The 18,436-nt window shown below is 38.2% G+C and overlaps 2 protein-coding genes across 2 annotated transcripts; one reads left to right on the top strand and one right to left on the bottom strand.

Moving 5' to 3' along the window:
* The first annotated feature begins 557 nt into the window (after positions 1-557).
* On the top strand, positions 558-10,421 carry Pten (phosphatase and tensin-like protein). Its single transcript, XM_017901850.1, has 9 exons — positions 558-700; positions 785-1,001; positions 1,112-1,241; positions 1,345-1,623; positions 1,698-1,843; positions 1,922-2,085; positions 2,173-2,454; positions 2,576-2,762; positions 9,997-10,421. Exons 2-9 carry the CDS (start codon positions 896-898, stop codon positions 10,062-10,064), a joined length of 1,362 nt encoding a protein of 453 aa, XP_017757339.1. The 5' UTR covers positions 558-700; positions 785-895; the 3' UTR covers positions 10,065-10,421.
* A 5,251-nt stretch (positions 10,422-15,672) lies between these two features.
* Positions 15,673-17,727, bottom strand: Mettl14 (methyltransferase like 14). Its single transcript, XM_017901851.1, has 5 exons — positions 17,601-17,727; positions 17,326-17,502; positions 16,934-17,251; positions 16,491-16,873; positions 15,673-16,363 (listed from the first exon to the last, which is right to left on the bottom strand). The coding sequence occupies exons 1-5, from the start codon at positions 17,655-17,657 to the stop codon at positions 16,126-16,128; spliced, it is 1,173 nt and encodes a 390-aa protein (XP_017757340.1). The 5' UTR covers positions 17,658-17,727; the 3' UTR covers positions 15,673-16,125.
* Between the last annotated feature and the right edge of the window lie 709 nt (positions 17,728-18,436).

The raw sequence follows: 18,436 nt of genomic DNA, 5'->3' as shown, positions 1-18,436 counted from the left end.
ATATAAATATATATATTTATATATTTAAATATGTATGTATATATGGATGTATGTTTGCTGAATGTATGTATAGATATATATCTATGTATATGTGTTGGTGTGCGTGTATATATAAATATGTATATTGAATCTATTGTAATTGGTGATTTATCATCAGATTTTTGTAATTTTCCTCTAGCGATGGTGATGGGTAATCTTGTCATTTTGTTATCATTTCTTGCGTAAAAAATTAGTTTGAATAATGTGGTAAATGTTTCTGTTTGTTTCATAAGTCTAATGTTTCCTAAAAAGTTTACGATTATTCATGATTGAATTGTTGAGTTGAGCACTCGCATAGTGTTTATTAGTGTATCGTGTTGTGTACAGTGCTCAAATTGTACAAAGTTCTACTTTTGTGTAAATTATAAAATAGTTGTTACATCGAATTGGTGATGGTCATAGTGACATTATTATCAAATTATAATTATGTGACGAGCGATTGCAAAGGAAGATAAGAACTTGATGAGATGGATGATAAAAAAAGCACATGTTTTGGGAATTAATGGGTGTATGCTTTTCCTGCAGGAGACCTACAGGCAGCAGGCTGAATAATAAAATCTCAGAACATATCTCTGCATCAGTAACACCCCTCCATGTTTGTCTGGAGGAACAAAGAGGACCAGAACTGGGCTCTTGTGACGCCTCGGCTTATAAGCCACAGGTAAAATTTGTTATTTTTGGTATAAAGTACTTCAACAATAGCAACGGTATAGATAATAGGAAATAAATTATTTTTTTACTTTAGGCAAAAAAGTTATTTGAAAAGCAGGAAACAGAAGAAAGGTGTTGTAAAGAAGAAGTGGAGACTGAAATTATTCAAGCTGACGTAGGCATTTGGAAATTCAGTCAGCCAAGTATGTCCAACACTATTAGTAATATGAAGATGACCAACCGTATCAAGGGAATGGTGAGCAAACGTCGTAGGCGTTTCACAGAGGATGGTTTTGACCTTGATCTCACATGTATCCTTTTATCATAATCACTTGCCTCACGGATGAAGTAGAACGAATAATTTTTTAATACGCTTTAGTTTTTTGACTATATTTCTTAACTAAGAGTATGTTAATAACAGACATAAGAGATAACTTAATAGCAATGGGTTTCCCAGCAGAAAAGTTAGAAGGAGTGTATAGGAATCATATAGATGATGTTGTTAAACTGTTGGAATCTAGACATAAAGATCATTATAAGATTTACAATCTGTAAGCATTTCATACTTTCATTAATTGTTTTGTTGTCTTGTCTCCTTTATTAGTTGGAAGAGTTAAGAAAAAAGGAATTTTAAATCAAACGCATTTTTTTTAGATGTTCAGAGAGGTCGTATGATTTTAAGAAATTTAAGCAAAGAGTAGCTACATACGCGTTCGATGATCATAATCCTCCAATGTTGGATCAAATTAGACCGTTCTGCGAAGATGTGCACGAGTGGCTTTCTCGGCATCAAGAAAATGTGGCTGTAGTTCACTGTAAGGCGGGTAAAGGTCGAACAGGTGTAATGGTGTGCTGTTATCTTCTTCATACTAAACAATTTCCCACTGCCACAGAAGCCCTTAATTACTATGGAACTAAAAGAACACACGACAGGTGGTTACACTATGTGTTATAATATATTCTCATCGTGCGTATACAGATATTTCATCGATGTTGTTTATTATTAGGAAAGGGGTAACAATACCATCACAGAGGAGGTATGTCGATTATTACGCTACTCTTGTACAAGAAGGATTAAATTATCAACCGGTTACATTGTTGTTACGAAAAATACAACTGGATCCCGCGCCGATTTTTCACGGAGGTCAAGGATGTAAGAATAACGAAGTATTTCGCATACGTTGAAAGAATAAAACGCAAAATATGATTACATATAGTTTTTCTATTTTAGATTTGCATTGTGTAATATCTGAATCTAAAAAAAAGATATTTAGTTCCGACATAGTGGAAGTACGGAAAGGAATGCGTACAGTTAGCATTCCTTTGAAACATAGCGTAGCATTGACGGGAGATATAAGAATGGATTTCTTTAATAGGCCAAAAATGAAGCGAAAGGTATTTATTCTACGCTTATTAAAATAAATAACATGTAGGATTGATAATATGGTAATGAAAATTAATCCTTCGTTGCTTGCTATTTAGGAGAAGTTGTTTCATTTTTGGTTCAATACATTTTTCGTACGGGACTACTTAACACCGGAATACGATAACGGAGAGTTACCAGTTGAGCGTTCAACTAGGGCATTGAGTTGCGATGGTACGACTATGGAATTACCAGTAGTTATGCCGCATATAAAACCCAGAGCCGGATCGCTAGCTAGTCTCGGACCTATGCCACCTACTCTTGTTTTAAGTATAGATAAATGGGGTTTAGATGACGCACACAAAGATAAACATCACAAAGTGTACAGTGCGGATTTTAAAGTAAGTGTACGTGTATTGCAAACACGTGTGTATTTTATACTCGATGCGTTAAATATATATTTTAATATTAATCTGAATTTTGTCAAATATGTTATACTGATTGGTTTGATGTCTGTTGTAGGTTAGCTTATTTATGCATCGAATGGGTGGTAATATATCGCAAGCTGTACCAACGACGACAAATAGAACAGGAGAGGATATACAAATAGGAATGGGAGGACAAGATACTCCGAGTGAATCGAGCGAAGCAGACAGTAGTGAATGCGATACAACCGGAGATACAACGGGAGATGAAGATGGGGAATCTGGTGAGTCCTCTGCATCTCTGGTGGTGAATCACCATCCTCTTACACACAGCAGTAGCCGTACACACGTTAGTATCCACCAAAGAGCTAGTTTCAGAGAAACTGCAAAGGGTTTACTCTCACGTGGGGATAAAAGTAGAAGTAGCCATCGGCAAAGTACTGGCAATGTGAAACGTTCTTCAGCTCTCGTACGTTCAGCCACGTTAGACACATAACACTCGCGCGCGCGCGCGCGTGCGTGCACGCAATTCACATACATATACAATCCACACAACCCGCGCGCGCGACTACATATGCATACATACATACATACATACATATACATACGTACGTAGATACAATATTTTGTACTTAAAACACTGAGTTTTCTGAACGGGCATCCGAGCTTTACAGGTTTATGTGAAACCAGATCGTGCTATTAGTTTTCCTTTGTTATGCCAGCATGAAAAATTAGCATTCGATCAGTTCTTAAATGCATCGATTTTACCTAATATCCTTTATCGTTGAACAATGTTATGAGTTGATAGAACGATTTAGACTGATCAGTTTCGAAGAATAAAGACAAAGAGCTTTGAAAGATACTTTGGAAAGAAAATTTTAAGAAATCGGTAGAATGTCTAAAATATTTCATTATTCTTTTGGCAAGATAATACTTGCCGAATGAATTTTTAATACTTTGTTGTAATTGTTTCAAAGTTGTAGTTGAATAATCGATCTTATCACTATTTAACAGAAAAGTTTAACGTTATAATAATATATGTAATAGGCGATATGAAAAATTTCATCGAATGTTCTGAACTAGAATTGCAATTAAGATATTGTATGTTTTTGCATAACAGATATTATTTGCAAAATATTAAGATGTTCCAGTATTCGAGAGTTACGATTCTTTTTTTCTACGTAGGGATTATTGGGTATTTATTAAAGATCATTGAAAAAGCAAATGAATCTATATTACGACTATTAAATAGATATATGTATGTGTTTCATTTATGTTTCGTTAGATTTTTCAAATATTTTTTCTCATTGACTGTTTATTAGAATATTATTCGAAGTAGAAGAACAATTTGATATATATATATATATCGAATAAGAGAATTCTTACAATTAGCGTTGAAAAGAAAGTGCCGTCTTTTGCGTTTATGCAATTAATTATGTAATAACGTACTATGTACGAATCTAGTATTTGTTTTGTAACTGTATGACAAAGTCAACTTCTAGAAGATAATTGACCAATACGATAAGTACGGGAATAAGAAACGCGACAATTTGTAATCGTAACATCTTACCGTTTGTACTTGTATTCTTCGTGGCATTATGAAGAAAACGGACAACTTAAATGTATCCTGATTGCCTTATACCCTGTGATGGTCGTTAATATTTTTGAAATAGCAAAGCTAATTCGCGTAGATTTGAGTGGAGGGTTGTAGTCAAAAGTTGTAAGATAACACATTTACATGTACAGAAAATTTCATCCTTTCGATTTCGTAATAGAAATATGTTAAATATTAACAGGCTGTGCAATTTTCTAAACTCGTATTCCTTGATATCTAGCAAACATGATTTTTATACCGATGACAAGGTACATTTAATTTCGATTAAGCTATCGTATTCTATCTCGGAAATTATCGCGTGTGAATCTTTGTTTTGTCAATACAATACAAAGGTTATATCCTTGTACAAACATTTAGAAATTACCTAACGGAGTAACATTATCCTAAGGATATTAACTTGTTTTTCTTACATATAAGTATCATGCAATTTCAGAGACATATGTTATTTTCTATTTCTGTTCGTCTCCCGTTTTTCTTTTCCTTTTTTCTTGTAAATGAATATCTAGTATCGACGTAGTCACAGGAAATCCGCAACGAATATACATTGAAAATATTTGCCACAACCGCGTAAAATTCCGTTTTAAAAATGCGGTCTTAAAACTGATATTTTACGCGCGTTGAATTATAGTGGAACCGTTAATTCGTTCGTATCGAATATCGACTGGAAAATCGTTCATTGAATTACGAATTCGTTGAAATTGAAATTTGTGATACGAATAATAATAATAATTACGTAGAAATGAAATATATACGCGTGGTAGTAGCTTTACGAAATTATAATACTTGCGATACGGGATGCGAAGCATTGCACATATTGTAGGAAAATTTGACAGTGTCCTAATATTGGATTTACCGACAAAATTATTTCTCTATTGGCTACGTATAATTACTTTTCACGAATATTTGAACAGCTATGCAGACACGATTTAAGCGTCTATGGACATGATCACGAAGCGAATACGTGTGTACGTTGGGCAGCGATATACACTATCGAGAAATAAATTAGAGTCGAAACTTGTTACTCGATACGTAGATAAAGTTTCTTCACGGGCATGCTTCACCTATTCGCTTTATTTTCATTTTCCTTATAAAGCTTATTACCTTTCAATTTATTCGCATCGAATCTTTCTTTTCTGTCCGATCATATACAGATTCACGCGTTTCGATTAAACGCGTACGCAGTACGTTAATCTCGAACCCTTCGTCTGGTTGTTCTTTGTCGGGCTTGGTAAATCACATTTCTTCACCCCTCCGACCCCCTCTTCCCTCTCCCCTGCCCCCTTCCTTTTCTCTTTCTTCTTTTCAAGTATTCTAAGTTTTTTCGAAAATGACGCGATGGAAAATCACGAAATTTATAGTTGTTTGAAAAGTTTTTAATTTACTTCTTTCTGCCGATTGATTTACGCATTTGAACATGTGATGAATTGAAATTTCTATATACGATGTAACTGCGTAAAAGATCGTAAGGTTGTAGGTTGTGCATGAGAGTAAAATAGAAAACTTACGAATGTTTCGATGAAACTTATATGTGATTGTTGTTATTAATATAATTGCATTAGCGAAGAAAGCATAACGGAGATACGAAATTCCAAATGACACGGAATAATATCGTATAGATAGAAAGATATCTTCGAAGCTGTTGATACACGGTGATTTTAGATTTTTATACGTGCTAATTTTGTAAATATGTAGTAAATATTATAATAATTGGACAATTTTTTAACCATGCAGGGATTAGATATTCAGATGATTTTCAATTGTTGGAAATTGTATCGTTTGTCGATAGTTCCTTTCTGAATTGTTCACCTTATAGATTGTAGTTCTTGTACGTGCTTAATAATTTTCGTAATTTTAACGTGTCATGCATGAGTATGCGAAGATGAAAGAAAACTTGTCACCATTGTCACTGTTTAAACTACAAATAGACAAAACGATATCTCGTTTTTTCGGCGTATGTCTAGGACTATGATATATTAAAACACTTCGATACACCCTAATTTTATTCTGGTTTTTGTATCGCTGCATGTTGGTAGTACATAATCGTAGTTATCGGATGTTTGTAATATTTGAAATTTATGAAACTGATAGACGACATCTCTACTACATATGCTGTAACGATTATTTTGTGATACTATTATACTTATGATTATTAATTATATCGTTGCTATATCTTTATATATTCTTATTATTAATTATTATTATCTTGTTATTGCTCTTATTATTATTACTATTACTATTATTACTATTAATGTCATTATTATTCTCATTATCATCATCATCATCATCATCATCATCATCGACATCATTATTATTATTATTACTACTACTACTACTACTTTTATTATTACTATTATTATTATTACTATTATTATGATTATTATGATTATCATTATTATTATTATGATTATCACCGTCGTCGTCATCGTCATCGTTATCGCCATTATCATCGACCACATCGTCGTTGCCATCGACCTCTCATTGTCGTCGTTATAATCATCGTCATAATTATTATCGTTGTTATTGCTACTACTATTACTATTATTATTACGACTATACTGCTGTTGCTACAGCGACTACTGCTATTACTACTACTGCTACTACTGCTCTTACTGTTACTGTTACTGTTACTGATACTATTTTTATTATTATTACCGCCATTATTCTTATTAACACCACGACTACCATTACCATCACCATCACCATCATCATCATCACCATCACCATCATCATCATCATCATCATCATCATCATAATCATCATTATCATCGTCATAATTATTACTATTATTATTATTTTTGTTGTCGTCGTCGTCGTCGTCGTCGTTGTTGTTGTTGTTGTTGTTGTTGTTATAGTTATTACCATCATCATTATTACCATTGTTACTATTAATATTATTATCGTTATTTTCTCTTTCTTTTCAACGACAGATGGAAAATGTTTTGAAAAAGTACCTAGCAGGGTTCGCGGTGCTAGATTATGTGGAATTATCGTGCGTGGCGACCGTATTAAAGACTACCTCCCTTTCTCATAGTGAACTCGGCTGGAACTGTTTCCGTATTACTTCGATATAGATCGTGCTGTACTATGCCGTAATACCTTTCTAATTCTTCTTGTCTTTGCTTAATCCCCTTCATCTTTGAATATTACCCGCACGATGTTATCGCGAGCCTTATTTCGTCGATAAGTGCCGTTCCTTCAACGAAGAAGAAGCGGTCGCACCGGTAAGACATGCGTCGCGAGTCGTCCTCGTCCATTCTGCGATATCGGCACTGATGAGGTAACTTCTCGTTTTGCTCATCCTGTGCAAGTACGTCCGAAAATATGCGTGTCTCGTCGAGAACTGAGTCACGTAGAAATTGCCCGCTCTGTAACCCCACTTTATCCGGGAGCCTAGACCCTTTATAAACGGTACCATTCATCGTTCATTAGCGTGGTCACCCCTATCGTTGTTGCAGCTATCGTTCTGCTCAACTCCGTGCTCCGACCAAAGATGTCCTTGTGTTCTTAAGCAGGCAGATCTATGCTGACGATACCCCCCGATCGTAGTTGGACGGAAGCCACGTACTTTCTTGCGTTCTGGACTCGGCTGTATCCGTCAACGATATTCTTTTGCATGGCTTCTACGTTGGCCAGTAGCTTGCTCGGTGCTACTAGTCACTGCTACCATCTTATCGTACGCTTTACGGATTAGTCCTGGCCACTTTGACGCCTAGTTTAAACTCGAGAGCTTCGTCCTTGTGAAAATAACGACGATGGCAATCGTGGTTTTCGAGAGTGCCAGCTGAAGTCTCTTGCCATCCCTTGCCAGTAGATTCTCGTTATAATTTGATTTAGCTTTATTCGCGCTAGATTGGTGTTACGGGCATTCACGACCGCGGCGACATCGTCATTAATGTTTCTGTCATGCAGAGGCTCGACCGAGATTTTCCGATCACATCTTGTGCAAAACTATATTCTCCATATTCTCGCATAGTATACTCGTATCCTAAGCACCGTACTCGTTCGATCTTTATACGATTCTTTTCGCAATTGTCAAACTTCTTTTTATTCTTCGTTTAACTCTTGCACAACTTTCTGCTTCGATGGATCGCAACTACAAGAAAGTAATCGACGATCCGTTGCAATCCATTTGTAATGGCTGTACCGACATTCCTCTGTTTAGACGTAACTTGTCGCATGGTCTCCAAAATCGTGGACACAAAGTTGGGTCCGTTCATCTTTGGTTCTCCGTAGGTTCTTTCCGCGCTGCGAGCGATCTACTCGGGTAGCATTGCCGTTACCAGAAACCAAACGATCACCTCTCTCGTTATTCTTATTATTACTGTTATAATAATAATAATTATTCTTATTACTATTATCATCACCCTCATCGTCATCGTCACCATCATAATTATCGTTACTATTATTATTATTATTATTATTATTATTATTATTAGTAGTAGTAGTAGTAGTAGTAGTAGTGGTATTATTAGTATTCTTATTCTTACTATTATCGATATCGTAAATAAAATATTAGCGGTTCTTAAACGTATTCTTATATTATAAATGTATTCTTGTAACAAATATTTTAAGGATAATGTTATACATGCATTGCAGTTATAAAATAGTTACACCTTTAGATCTTTTTACTTACGTCTACCAATTCTCTCTCTATTATGCAAACTTCACCCAAAGAGTTTAATACTTGGAGAAATTTTTATTTATCTAGTACTTGCCTATTGGTTCCTTGCCCCTTTGTTTGTACCTATATACTAGTTCCCTCTCGATTGGTAAAAAATAAAACGTGTACATGGTTTGTAACGCTTTCTCCTTATAGTTCCTTATGTACGGGAGGACTATGAAGTGCTTGACTCATCGATCGGGCTCAAACGTTGTACGTATACACGAAGCACATTCTAAATAATTTGCTAGAACAGTAACGTAATTGGCCTTTGCGAGACCGTGTTTGAATTTCTGTATGCATTCGTATGTCGGTGTGACACTTGCTAGTAGCATTTCGTAATTAAACGTCGCTACATTTTGCCTAGTTTCGAATCCTTGCTGCACGAGATGGAAACGTAGCATTCTTGCGTTGGCGTGTGTTTTGCGAATGTATCAGAATGTGCTTCCGTCGAATACAAGATTTGAGCATAGTAGATCATATTATCGTTTGACAGTATTCCAAGTTGAATCGTAAACCTCGATCACGCAGATATTTTTTCGCTATTTTATTTGCCTAGTCGTAGAAGCTCTCTTATCTTGTACGTTTCTTTCGCTCGTTTACGCAACGGTTGAAAGCATTTTCCATATTCTTTTTTCGCTTCTTACCTTCGAGAATGCTGTATACTTTAATGTGATTTGCTGGATGCATCGGCTTTATCATTTCCTCTTTTCTTTCGCATGTTCGAATGTAGTGCTACGTGGTGTTGTCTCGTTATCGCGTTAAATCTTATTACGAATTTAATACGGTGGGGGTACGAGTGTTGGCTGATCTATTCGATCGTTGATCGTTAACGCGTGTTTCTCTCGTTTCGCGTGTGTATCGTCGACAAAAAATGACGAAACGCAAACTTTGGAGGAAAGAAAAAAGAAAAGAATAAATATCGCGCGCACAGTGAAAAAGATAGATAGATAAATGGTCAGATGGACATATGAATAGATAGTCTAATAGATAGATGCATAAATAGATAGAAAAATAACGAGAGAGGGAGAGAGATAGATATTTGCTTGAAACGAAATAAAGAAGGGAAGGAGAAGATATATATATATATATATCTATATATATATATTTGTTCGTGATGTCACTTTGCCCTCCACCGCACCGCACCGCACCGCACCGTATTGTATTTAGACGTAGAATCGTTCTAAAAATTCAATTACACGATATTGACCAACTGTCTCTCTATATGTCTGTTCACCCCTAGTGGACATGGACCAGCGTGTTGGACGATACCGCCTTCTCTCAGACGGAGGAATGATAGATGTTTTATGAGTCCATCGCCAGTCATCCCTCTACGTTCTTCGACATTGCTGTCGCTCGCGTAATAACGCGCGGACGTTAGAAACTCGACTATTGTCTTTATCATCGAAGATATCCGATCGATTGGAATGTTACGTTCGATCAAATTATCGTGTCCTTTCGACGATATGTAAAGTGTTGTTAGATGACGCATATTGGATCCAACAAGCCAAAGAAACGTTTATACCGATACAGAAATTTTATTTTGTACTTGGAAAGTTTGCGTTTTAAGGATACGTTGTTTTAAGGATTCGTTTTAAAATTTTTTGACAAGCGCCCATCCTTTTGGTTCGCACGACACACTCCCACACACCCGTACACACACACACACACACACACATACGCGCGCGCGCTTCCTCTTCTTGGATGCGTTGGGTCTTAGAGTTTTTCGAAATTTATATACAGGCATCAAATATAAACGAATGTTTTTTTAAAGGGCATATTTTATATTTATCACGAACGAGTTGGAAATTCTCTGGGCGAAACGTCGTTGAATCTGTTCCAAGATTCGAAAAGGGAACGGAAAAAAGAGAAGCAACGAGTTAATGCTACGAAAGGAAAGAACAAATGTAAACGTTAAAGAGAAATTCCAAGCTCGGCACACTGTATTAGCATATAAAGCGGCTTGTGTAACATTTAACATTGTTTCGTGGGTGAATTAACGCGATCGACGGTATTCCTTGCGGACATTACTGTTTAGTCGAGTTGCGCGTTCTCACGAATACGAGACAATGGCTAGTGTTTCGAAGGAATACCCGAGTTGGACTATAGGCTGAGAAAGAGTCTTTATATAGATTATGAATCCAGATGGGAGAATAATGCTGTAAAGAAAAAAGCAAGATTATTTTCGTAACATTATTAAATTGTAAGTCAATAAGAACGGTAACGACAAAGGCAACATTGGCAACACCAATATTTACGAGAATTATAACAATATCGGTATCCGACGACCACCACGACGACCGCAACGACGACCGCAACGACGACCGCAACGACGGACGACAACGACCCAAGACAAAGATTTAAGATAAAGACAAAGGCAATGACGGTGACTATTCCGATGACGATGACAACGAGGACAATAATGTTGCTTGGTTCATCGTTCGATGACGATAATGTTTATCGTTAGTTTTACATTAACCTTTTTTCCTCTGTAAGGATGATCGACTCGATACACATTGTATCACTGTACTTGCTAAACGCGTAAAATTATGTTTTTTAACGATATTCGGTATAATTTAGCAAACATTTACCGACCATGGCAGATCTCCTGAGAAAAATGTATCGAACGATCTTGTCTGACGAATCCCTGCGATCGGATGTTTGTGTATATATAATACGAAAAAGAAGGAATGAAAATAAGAAAAAGAGCGTAACGAAAAGAGAAGAAACGAGTGATGTAGAACGTATCGTGCTCGAGTCGTGGAAATATCGCACAGCTATCGAAAAATTTCGCCGTGCAATGTTTCTCGTTTCGACTCGTGATCGTGGTGCGCGTAAAAATCTTTACCCTCGTCCGAGAGGGTTTAAGACGTTTATGAGAAACTTGTGATTCGTACCGTGAAAAGTAGAAGCGTGCAACTATTCGATGTAGAGTTGGCAATTTTTCGTTCTCCCTGCAGCAAAGTCGGACGCACGACATCGAGGTTCGGGTCGAATGGATTCTAAACCGACTACTCGCTGTAAGTGTCTGACGATCGATATTTTCGGTGGTTGTTCGTTCAACGCTATTTCGGGAAAATGCAAAATAGTCGGACTCGAAAGCTATCCGCGTCTTGGGATCGAACAATCGACCACGGCCGGTCTAACGTTGCCATGTTCGCGGACGAACGATTCGCGCGTTAGGCTTTTGTAAAATCGAATGTGCTCGTCTGCGTACGTGGTAACGCGTGCTACGTAGATCGATTTTTCCATGAAATTTCGTTCGAACGAGAAATTTCGTAGTTTACTTGCTATTTGCCAAGTACGCGAATCCTTATGATTTCCGAAGGAGAATCGAGTTCGTTTGATCGAGTATGCGAAGGATACGAAAGAGCACAGAGAACGCAACAAGTATCGTTTCTGACGCCGTCCTTTCCTAATTCATAGCTTGTACGTTGCGATACGATGATAGTCCGTAACTCGGTGCAGCTAAACGACGACAACCACGTCGTATGCATCATCGATCTAGTTGGCGTTTCTTATTGTTTCGCTCATACAGTCATTCTCCCATTTATCCGTTCTTTCTTTCGTTCGTGCTTTGATCGACAATAGGATTGGGATCCGTACGAGTGACGCGCGTGAAATCACGATAGATCGGGAAATGGATCGGGTAGTATGTATAGGATCGAGACGTATACGCGACAAGGAGGAGAGATACATACCAGCCAAAGCTAATTTCTTCCGAAGGAAACGTATCGGATCCAAGAGAATTTCACACTGGCTTACCGTTAACGCTTTCTCTCTTTTGCTATTTCACGAGTATAGATCGATCGCATAGGCTCGAGGCGTGACAGCTAGACGAGGCTATTCGCCAATATGCGCGCACGATTAAACCCGTAAACCATGACGTTCGTTATCGTTCGCTCGTGCATCTTTTCGTTCGTATCTTTCTCGTTCGTTGATATAACGTGCTATCGTAAGGTTACGAAATTTCGATAGAATTAGTTACGATACGATAAATACGTTGGTACGCGGTTTGCGTAAGCATGTCGAAAAGAATGCGTCGAAAAGGACGCGCGTTCTTGTTTTTAGAATAAATTCCGATCACGCGTATTTCAGAATCTATCTTTAATCCTGTGTCTGACTTTCTTTTTGTCATTGAAATCGAGTTTTATGATCGACAGAATGAAAGGAAAAACGAAAAGGTGTGAGAGAGGGATGCGGAGGTAGGCAGGTGGAGCAGAAGAGAGCACGCGTCTGTGGGCATGTATATGATTGACTGATTGATTGATTGATTGAGTGAGGGACTGAGTGAGTGAGTGAGTGAGCGAGCGAGCGAGCGAGCGGGTGAGTGAGTGAGTGCGCGCGTACGCGAGCGAGTACATGCGTGTGTGAGAAGCCGAGAAAAAGGGGGAGAGAGAGAGAGAGAGAGAGAGAGAGAGAGAGAGAGCGCATGCGTGCAAAAGTGAAAAACAGCGTGTGAAAACGAACGAAATGCGTATTCGCGTTATCAAGTGGCGATTTTTGGATTACCTCGAACGAATTTTAGTAAATTTACCTCGCTCGAACTATTTTATTCGCACCCGTTGGTTCGCTGATGAACTAATAATCTCAGTCATTTACTCTGGAAAAGTAACGATGAAGGTAAACTTACTAAATACGTTTTTACGTACCAATAATTATGGCATACGTATGTACCATATTGTTACTTCTTGTAACGTACACGCTTCTCGGACATATTTTTTCTCATACGAGGCTCATGAATACCGTTTTATAAGTGATATCTCTTAAAACTAACTTTTATATGATTCATGCGGAATGTTCAAAATATAAATAAGATGCATTATTTTTTTCTGTGATATTGTATACGAATACAACTCTCCACATACATATTTCGTTCCCTCCATCTTTTTCGATCGTTTATTATCCGAATATCGAACATCGGAGAACGCGAGTAGATTAGCACGCTGCCACTTTCTATTCCGTTTCATACTTTTGCATTCTCTTTCGCTTCTTTTCTTCCTTCTTCCCATTTCGATTTTTCCTCACCGATACGCGAATATCGATGTTTTAACGATGATTTTTGTTTGTTGCTATGAAACACGCTAGGAAACGCTGTGCATGCGGTAGGAAACGAGGAAAACCGAGATCCTTGCCAATCGCACTCGCAGAAATTTAAATATTTCTACACAGGTACGCATCCGTTCGACGCGACGTTGCGTTAGCCTTTCCTTAACTATATATGCTAATATCACAAATTTTCAAGTAATTCACGCTGGCTCTGCTTACAGGGGAGTCCACCTATTTGTGACTTTGAAACTGTAGACCGATGGTGACCGATCAGAGCTAAATTCCACTCTCGAAAAACGGTCCATCCGACTGCGACTCATCGTTTACTCACGAGAACGAACGAAAATCGTCGAGCAGTCGATGATAATCAACGAGTTCCGCCTGTGCGTCTACCAGTCCACCGCTACATATACATATCCGTATTCTTCTTAAATACTGGTAGAATTTCATACTGTTTGCGTTTCTCTCTCTCTCTTTCTCTCTCTCTCTCTATCTATCTATCTCTATCTCTTTATCTCTCTTTCCATCTATCTATCTCAATCTCAATCTCGCCACAATTATTTTTACGATTCGTAAGATTTTTCACTTCGCGTATACGAAACATTTGTAGAAAAAGAAAAAGAAAAAGAAAAAAAAAATGCGATCGTTTTTCGGCGAATCGCTTTATAGAAGACTGTGTGAAAAGGAAAGAGAAAAAAAAAAGGAAAAAAAGGAAAAAAAGGAAAAAAAGGAAAAAAGAAAAGAAAAGAAAGGAAGACTCGCGATTCTTAACGTCGATACCTCGTAACTTATGCTTTCGGCGACCGATAGTGTACCGTTGACCGATTTTAATTCCTAGACGTTCGTTTCTCGCGAATTCGCGTGTCGTTTGTATTTTATATCGATGACAGCTATTAGTTGGATATATATATTTTATAGTCGCGTATAGATGCTTTTACTCGTATCGACGATCGTTGATTTTAAGCCACGGATACGGATACGTTTGCTTCGTTGTTTAATTTTATTCGAAAGATAATTTCCTTTTCTTTTTACCGATTAATTACCGTTTTTAGCGAGAAAATTGATTCTCACGTTGGTTGTAGAAGCAGATAAAGCGTTACAGCGATGTTAAGAATACTCGGTCTTCTTCGAAAGTTTTAATCGCTTTACGCGTTGCATCAGCATAACGAGTATGTTTATATTATTTCTCACTATCGGAGTAATTATTTGACATTTTTAATTTATCGTAGTCATCGAGCGTATATATATATATATTTAGTAGTGATCGAAAATTTTGGCGACGTTTCAGCGACGAAAAGCGAAGAACATTGTTCTTGGAGGTGTACAAATTGGAAGCTAGGTAGATCGATCGTCGTCGAGCATGATCGGTTCCTCTTCTTCGTTTACGTCTAAAGTCCGTGTAAAGTTTTAGATAGGAAGCGTTTAGATACGCGAACCATTTACCGAATATGTATCCTATACTACCGGAAGCTTTACTGGGGCCAAGAAATTTGTTCGTAAGTTTCCGCGGATCGTATAAAAGTTGTAAATGTAGTTAACTATCGTTAGTCGTATTCATAGGTATTTCGATATTTTCAACACACAAAGTACAAAGTAACACGACCGGATCTCTAAACGTTTCGAAATAATCGCGTTTGTGTTTAAGAATGCGTATACTTAAGATACTTTATAATAATCGTTGTTAAGCAATTAGTCGAAAATTTACTAAGCGTTCGGCAAATTATGCCGTTGTCTCGTCTCTCGTCTCTTGTCGATCTCTTTTTTAACGTGTGATTATCGTTGGCGACAAAAAGGTAATCCGATCGATGTAATCCTTAAACGACCCATACGCGCAATTAAACGTAAAGTTGCATTCACATATTCGATGATCTTTGATTCGACTGAACTTTATTTCAAACATGTTGTGTATGTTGATTTGCGTTACAAAATATTCCAAATGCGATGCGAATGGACAAAAGTATTTACATATAACGCGGTGTATACTGTCAAAGACGTCGCGACCTGATCTTAAATGACGAATCGAGACGCGAAAGAGTCTATTCTAGTTAGTTTAGTTTCGATAATAGCCACGCGTCAACTAATTCGTTGCGTAATTATATTTACACGCTAGCGTCGGAGAGAATTGGAATATTCGGTAGCGCGGCATATTCGAAACAAACTATATAACAATATGTGTAAAGCGAAATATCGTACAATACAAAAAAGGTACAAGTTCTCTTCGTGTGGTACAGAATCTTTTAGCGAAAGAAATTAAAATAGTTGTGTAAAGTTTATCGCGTATAGAAGAGGGTTGAAACACTAGCATCGATGCGTGCGAACCGTTTTACCTTCCTCTACCTCGACCTCGGCTGAAACCGCCTCTAACTCGACCGACAACTTTTCCCTTTGGCGGTGGTGACTTTGGTCTTAGAGCTTCGATGCGTTCCGTACAACCAGTGGTAATTTGACCGTTGGCAAAGTAACTGGTATAAAGATCCGCGTTGAAGTTCGTATTGGTTAATTCTGGTCCGACTGTAAGCCAGCCTGGTCGAATGGTGCTGTCGCGTCCGAACAAATGCAAGCTATAAAGAATGCGAAAGATACGTGTTGTTATTGTTGTTGTTGTTGTTGTTGTTGTTATTATTATTATTATTATTATTATTATTATTCAAGAGATGTACGGTAAAGGTTTTGTTGGTTTTCTCTTACCGTCGTCTACCGAGGCAAAAGTGCTCGATTATGTGAAAAATTTCCACGGGTTTCTCTATAGAACCGTACTCGGGCTCCTCCGAAATGATCAGATCGATGTCTACGTTAGCGTGAATGAAATCACCGTCCGTGGAACGCCGAACGGTCCCCTTGATGCCCATCAAACAGTGCTCTTTAGTTCTCTGAAGTACCGCCTTACTGTCCAGATTTTTACTGTGTCCCGGATTATTGATGTTGGTGCGAATCCAGCATATGTCTTCGCATCGTCTGAAACCCCATTTCCGAAGGCAAAAACGTCCCATATCTAATCCGTCGCTACTACCGCACCACAGAAACACGAAGCTCCGATTGGCCGCCACTTCGCCGATATCTAATTCCATTATCTACGAAGTTGTTTTTAATACGCGCGAGTAACAGGAAATTGTAAAACGTTCCGTACTCACCTGATCCCAATTCCAAAGTTGCACGTTCGTAGCACCGCAAGTGCGTTGATATTCCTCCAACGGCGGCTCGATCAAAATCACGTCGAACTTGCAATTTAGTTCTTTCAAATTGTAAGAAAGCAGATCGGTCTTTAGATACATTGGCGGTGTCGCGGTCTCGGCGATTAAGTCGTCTTTCAATTTGATCAGTTCTCGTAATTTCGGATATTCCTCGAATCTATCCGCCAGACCGACGTCTCTGATGAAATTTTGCGGCCGCTGTCCCGTGTCGATAAAGTGTTGACAATAGTCGTTGTGCGGATTCGACGATTGCGTCCCCTTAAACGATAAATTTATACACAAATGTGGAAAACGATCGATTTTACTTTTGCTATAAACTAAAATTTCCATACCTTTAGAAACGTCGACGAATCCTTGTAGACGATTTCGTCGGTCGGAGCCGCTTCGCTCTTGCAATCTTTTACTCCGTTTTCGGATTTCTCCGTTACGGATTTTATCTTTTTCTTTTGCGAATCGTCCACATCCGTGCCAAGAATTTGTCGCAACTCGTCGACGCTAGAAACACCTAGCTACGTGCAAGAAGAAACGAATTCGTACCTTTCGCAAACTTTTTGAGGTTGGAAATCATAACCTCAACAACGCGACATCGCGCTGGAATCGTACTCACCGTCTGAGCCAGCAATTTCTTGCGTTTCTGCGAACGTTCGCGTAGCGTTTGAAGCATTTTCCGTCAACTCCTTTCGAATTATTCGCGAAATGTTAAATATTTATCCTTTCGTATCCGCTTGTATCTATCCTTTGCATTTTGACGATTGGAAAGCTCGACGTATCCATTAAGGCGTTTAGTTTTCTTTATATCGCGTCTCAACGTTTCTATTCCGAAACGAGATTCACGAAATTCGATATATCATCGACGATAAACCTCTGCTACGTGACACGACTGGTCAAAGTGAAAACAAACTACATACGTGCGCACTCGCACGCCATCTCGTAACGAAGCGAATTTTCGTTGTCGAATCGAGCTGTGATGGCGCGTGAACGACCTCTCGCGGAAAGTGACGCAACAAGACTGCTTCGTTTTCGAATGTTGGACGCTCTGAAAGATTTCTACGCCGCGAGAAAATCATAGTTTTATTTCTTTCATCAAAAGAGGAACTTGAGAAAAAAAAAAAAAAAGAAAAAACGCGTCGAACGAAAAGGTAGTCGCTTTGTTTCTTCGCGTGGTAATTTTGTCCCGATGCAAAAGAGGTTATCGTTGTTTACATCGAGAAAGGCCGGATGCTAACGCGATCGAAGTCGTCTCGCGGTGAAAAATCGTTTCGGACAAGAAGCGGTTTACGATTTACTACATTTCCGATCGGTGAGAATTATTGACGGAGTTAACGAGGCAGCAGCAGCGAAAAGGTGGATTAATCGAGAGCGAAAGTGGAGCGTGAATCACGAAAGAAAAAAAAGTGCGTCGTGAAAGCGCAGCGCGGAGAAATAGAATAAACAATAGTGTCA

The sequence above is a fragment of the Eufriesea mexicana genome, unplaced genomic scaffold (assembly GCF_001483705.2).
Source record: "Eufriesea mexicana isolate 0111107269 unplaced genomic scaffold, ASM148370v2 scaffold1767, whole genome shotgun sequence".
Taxonomy (NCBI): Eukaryota; Metazoa; Arthropoda; class Insecta; order Hymenoptera; family Apidae; genus Eufriesea; species Eufriesea mexicana.
This window is presented reverse-complemented; position numbering and strand designations above follow the sequence as displayed.

Coding starts and splice junctions, on each gene's coding strand:
- Pten (XM_017901850.1), top strand. CDS start 896: ATGTCCAACACTATTAGTAATATGAAGATGACCAACCGTATCAAGGGA. Junction 1,844..1,921: donor TTTTCACGGAGGTCAAGGAT/GTAAGAATAACG, acceptor TTTCTATTTTAG/ATTTGCATTGTGTAATATCT. Junction 2,086..2,172: donor GGCCAAAAATGAAGCGAAAG/GTATTTATTCTA, acceptor CTTGCTATTTAG/GAGAAGTTGTTTCATTTTTG.
- Mettl14 (XM_017901851.1), bottom strand. CDS start 17,657: ATGCTTCAAACGCTACGCGAACGTTCGCAGAAACGCAAGAAATTGCTG. Junction 17,503..17,600: donor AGAAATTGCTGGCTCAGACG/GTGAGTACGATT, acceptor TCTTGCACGTAG/CTAGGTGTTTCTAGCGTCGA. Junction 17,252..17,325: donor ATTCGTCGACGTTTCTAAAG/GTATGGAAATTT, acceptor TTATCGTTTAAG/GGGACGCAATCGTCGAATCC.